Genomic DNA, 4,944 nt, shown 5'->3' with positions numbered 1-4,944 from the left:
GAAGTTCTCATGTTGTGTTTTTCAGCTCCATTAATTCACTTATATTCCTCTCTAAATTGTGTATCCTTGTTAACATTTCGTCAAACCTTTTTTCAAAGTTCTTAGTTTCTTTGCATTGGGTTATAACAAGTTCTTTTAATTCACAGAAGTTTCTTATCACCCACCCTTTGAAGGCTGCTTCTGTTAATGGAACACACTCGTTCTCCATCAGGCCTTGTTCTGTTGCTGATGAGGAACTGTGATCCCCTGTAGAGGGAGAGGCGTCCTGATTTTGGGTATTCTCAGCCTTTTTAGGCTGTTTTCTTCCCTTCATTATAAATTTATCCATCTGTGGTCTTTATAATTACCGTCTTTATAATTGGGTTTCTGAGTGGACGTCCAACTTGTTGATTCCCAGCGCTAAAATCTGAGCAGCCCACTGCACTGGCCAAAACAGCAGCATTATGATTGATGGTGCTTTTCTGACTCTGCACCAAGAAACACCGCACCAAGGCAGTGGCAAAAGCACCTCGTCGGCCACAAGAGTCACGCTGGCGACCTGTGGGGCTCCTCCGCTGGGAATCTCCTGGTGCGTGAGCAACAAAAATTCGTCTGAAAGTGTGGCATCCTCTCGTTCTCTGCACTTTTACTGGGAGCTACAATCCCGAGCTGCTAGAGATCAGCCATCTTGGATCTCTCTCTTAGCTGATCAATGGCCTGTTCTTCAGTGGCCATTTTGGAACTGACTTGCTTAGACTTTGTAGCACAGGTCCTCATCACCTCTCCTGAATTCTGTGTGAGTGAGTTTTATGCTGGCCTGGGAGGAAGAATGGTCTTGCCTTTTTTTTTAATCTGGGTGTTTGAACTCTTTCTAAGTGTCTTGCAAAATTATCATCTGTTACATTAAATTAAACTTGGCTTGAGGATGCCTTCATACTTTTGAGTCATTATGTAATGAATTGCCACCTCACTTGGGACATGAATTAACTGAAAGGCTAATTTGGGAGTATACTTTTGCAACAAAGAGTTGAGTCTCAGACAATCACAACAGCCAAGCTTCAGTCAATCGCAGGTGGCCAACTGATCAGACCATGGTGAAATAAAGCACACTCCGAGCTGTAACCAATCCAGCTGCTTCTGTGCCGCCCTCCCATTCCCCATCCATAAATGCTGCCTGCCCATGGCTGTGGAACAGAGCTCTCTCCGCCCTTTCTGGTTCTGCTTCTGAGTAAGGACCACTCCATTCTCACACTGTTCTTTGCTCAATTAAACTGTACATTTACTTTGTCTAAAGTCTTTATTTTAACACTTCAAAATTCTTAAATATTTTAAAGCCTATTTTAGCATACTTTGCCAAATATCATAGGATGAGTTACACTCTACATTAAATCCCATATATCTGGTAAATGTACTGCAATGTAGAAAATCTATAGTGCCTCAATTTTTAACATCTTATCCTGCAAAGGTCTTAAAAAACAAAATGTATGTAGAATCACAGTGAGAATGTCCATTATCATGCTCTAGAACTTACAGGATTTACAAAATTTAAAATTGACCTAAGTTAGTTTTTTTGTTTTATTTTGTTTTTGAGACAGAGTCTCACTGTGTCCCCTAAACTGAAGTGTAGTAGTGCGATCTCAGTTCACTTCAACCTCTGCCTCCCAGGTTCAAGGATTTCTTGTGCCTCAGCCTCCAGAGTAGCTGGGAATACAGGCATGTGCCACCATGTCCGGCTAATTTTTGTATTTTTAGTGGAAACGGGGTTTCAGCATGTCAGCCAGGCTTGTCTGAAACTCCTGTCCTCAAGTGATCCGCCCGCCTCAGCTCCCAAAGTGCTGGGATTATAGATGTGAAACACCAAACCAGCAAAAAAAATTTTTTTTGAGACAGAGTTTCGCTCTTGTTGCCCAGGCTGGAGTGCGATGGCACAATCTCAGCTCACCGCAACCTCCACCTCTTTGGTTCATGTGATTCTTCTGCCTCAGCCTCCCGAGTAGCTGGGATTGCAAGCATGCACTACCAAGCCCGCCTAATTTTTTTGTGTTTTTAGTAGAGGCAGGGTTTCTCCATGTTAGTCAGGCTGGTCTCGAACTCCTGACCTCAGGTGATCCGCCCGCCTCAGCCTCCCAAAGTGCTGGGATTATAGGCGTGAGCCACCGCACCTGGCTGCACTGGTAAAATTGAGCTAAGTTAGTTTAAAGTTAATCATCACAAGTATCAACTTTAGTCTAAGCAAGTTATTTATCTCATGAAGTTTTAGAGCAAAACCAAGATATTGGAAGCAGGCTGGCAACGTAGAAGGAGTAAACAAGTGATTTGCAGTCAAGTGTTAGAATCCTGGTTCTCGCTCTTAAGTTGAAAGTTTGGAGAAAACTTACTTCTCTTGGATCCTCAGATTCCCTATTTGTAATTCTGGATAATAATGCTTATCATGCGGAATTCATTAGGATATAAGATGCTCTGTGAACAGAAGCCAACACAGTGAATGGAATAACGGGCATTCAACAAAGAACGACCCCAGGTGTAATAAATACTGTTTAAACAAGAAGTCCATTATACATTCAGTACTGAAGCTCAATGCTACCTGTTGGAAAGTTATAGGCCTAACTTACCAATAATATTTGTCTAGGATTTATCTCTCTTTAACAAATGTATGATGAGAAATGTTTCTTGGGCTATTCAATAATTTGATTAATATTCATGATTTTGGTGTGATTACATTCTTTTTTTTTTTTTTTGAGACAGAGTCTTGCTCTGTTGCCCAGGTTGAAATGCCCTGGCATGATCTCAACTCACAGTAACCTTCACCCTCCTGGGTTCAAACCATTCTCCTGCCTCACCCTCCTGAATAGCTGGGATGACAGGTGCCCACCACCATGCCTGGCTAAGTTTTGTATTTTTAGTAGAGATGGGGTTTCACTATGTTGGCCAGGCTGGTCTTGAACTCCTGACCTTGTGATCTACCCACCTCAGCCTCCCCAAGTGCTAGGATTACAGGAGCGAGCCAGATTGCTTTCTTAACCATAATACAGCACATCGTTAATTCTACTTAGACATTTTTGTAAGCTTTCTTTTCCATCACTTTGAGGATTGTAACTTTATTACTTTTTCAACTTAGGTGACTTCAGAATCTTTTACCCCTTAGGTTGAAAAACTGGTATCAAAAGACATCTGAAATTAATACAAATATCTAATGCTTACGCTTTTATTCTAAAATTAGGCCTCAGAAGTCTCTAGAAACAGAGGAGCCTCTTTACTGACCAGGCCAGGACACAGCCTAGTAGCCGCTATTCGAAGCCAACATCAACATGAGTCATTGCCACTGGGTATGTATCATGCTTCTTTGAGCCCTTAGCTCAAATAATACCAATACCTAGCCTTGGTTTTTTTGTTTGTTTTTCTGGTTTTTGTCATGAACACTTTAATACTCAACATTCTGTGTTTTCTTTCTCCTCTTTTAGGATACAGTGCACTCCCCCACCCCTTCTCCCATCCTCCCCTCTGCCCTTTCCCCTCTTCCTTTCTCCTCACCTCTCTGTTCCCCTCCTCTCTTTTCTGTTCTTTCCCAAGCTCCCGGGTCTCTTCTTTCTTAGTCTATTCAGTGATTTGTTAACCCAGTGCACAAGAGTATGGTTTAAATGAGGAGGTGAATTTTACTGTTGCCAGACACAGTGTTTAATGTATCCCTCTCTTTCCATGTATGTATGGCATAAAGTTTACAGTCTCCATTCCTAACTTCAGCCACCTTTTTCCAAAACATATGCCACTTGTATCAAGGAAAACAAAGTGAGAGCATCTAAATGGCATTTCCATTATCACTACCGGGAAATCAACACTTGGATTTCTTTGCACTCATAAAGAATCTTTTACCATAACTATGGCAAAATCACCAAGAAAAATTAGAAGGAAGAGAGGAGAACTCTCATGGGAGAGCTATTTTGTTCTCCTTTACCTGTTCATGCAGAGATGCATTAATACCCAGTAAAGATCCTGAAATGTTAAGAATGATTAACATAGATCTGGCTCACTTTTAGTTTGATCCCTTAAAAAAATTATAATGCTATTATGTCACATTTTAAAAACTCTCGAGAGCTCGCATTTTCTGATGAGTATGCTGCCTGCCCTTCAAACTCCTTCATTAATCCAGGTATCAAGCAGCCATTTTCCAATCATCAGCGTGATTATCTCTGGGCTGCAGACCCAACCGCAGCTCTGTGCTTTTGTCTGTTTCAGCATATAATGACAAGATTGTGGCATTTCTTCGCCAGCCAAACATTTTTGAAATGCTGCAAGAGCGTCAACCAAGCTTAGCAAGAAACCACGCACTCAGGTAAGGCTCACCCCTCGCTCCCTGGAACTCTAGGTCTTTCTAGCCATTTTTCCTGGTGGGAAACACCTCTGTGGAGAAAAAGCAGAAGCTTATCGTGTGTTTTATTTGTGCATTTAAATGAGAACTTGAATCCTCAAGGTGAAGGGTTTGGGAGTTCCTATTTCTGGGAAATGACATAATGAGAGACAGTCATATTATCAGATTGTATATCATTTATATGGTACTGAAATGATTTCCACTGAGTTGGAAGGAAGCACATTGATTTGGAGGAAACAAAATAGCTTCCATTAAAAAATTATTTATGTAAAGCACCATATAAATTACTTTTAGCTTTGAAATATAATTGTTGAATGGTAAACCAAATACTGAGTGACCATGTTTGAAAATAAACAAGCAGGCCGGGCGCGGTGGCTCAAGCCTGTAATCCCAGCACTTTGGGAGGCCGAGGCGGGTGGATCACGAGGTCAAGAGATCAAGACCATCCTGGTCAACATGGTGAAACCCCGTCTCTACTAAAAAATACAAAAAATTAGCTGGGCATGGTGGTGCGTGCCTGTAATCCCAGCTACTCAGGAGGCTGAGGCAGGAGAATTGCCTGAACCCAGGAGGCGGAGGTTGCGGTGAGCCGAGATCGT

The 4,944-nt window shown here is 41.8% G+C and overlaps 1 protein-coding gene across 10 annotated transcripts in view; it reads left to right on the top strand.

Moving 5' to 3' along the window:
- Positions 1 to 4,944, top strand: part of HECW1 (HECT, C2 and WW domain containing E3 ubiquitin protein ligase 1) — a 453,917-nt gene that overhangs the window by 380,039 nt on the left and 68,934 nt on the right. For all 10 annotated transcript variants that reach the window (XM_017515382.2, XM_017515378.2, XM_017515385.2 and 7 more), the window contains 2 exons: positions 3,200 to 3,305; positions 4,213 to 4,309. In XM_017515382.2, the coding sequence (XP_017370871.1) occupies positions 3,200 to 3,305; positions 4,213 to 4,309 (203 nt within the window). The remainder of the gene's footprint in view (positions 1 to 3,199; positions 3,306 to 4,212; positions 4,310 to 4,944) is intronic.

The sequence above is a fragment of the Cebus imitator genome, unplaced genomic scaffold, assembly GCF_001604975.1.
Source record: "Cebus imitator isolate Cc_AM_T3 unplaced genomic scaffold, Cebus_imitator-1.0 Scaffold548, whole genome shotgun sequence".
Classification (NCBI taxonomy): Eukaryota; Metazoa; Chordata; class Mammalia; order Primates; family Cebidae; genus Cebus; species Cebus imitator.
Note: the sequence above shows the minus strand (reverse complement) of the source record. Positions and strands in the feature narration are given on the sequence as shown.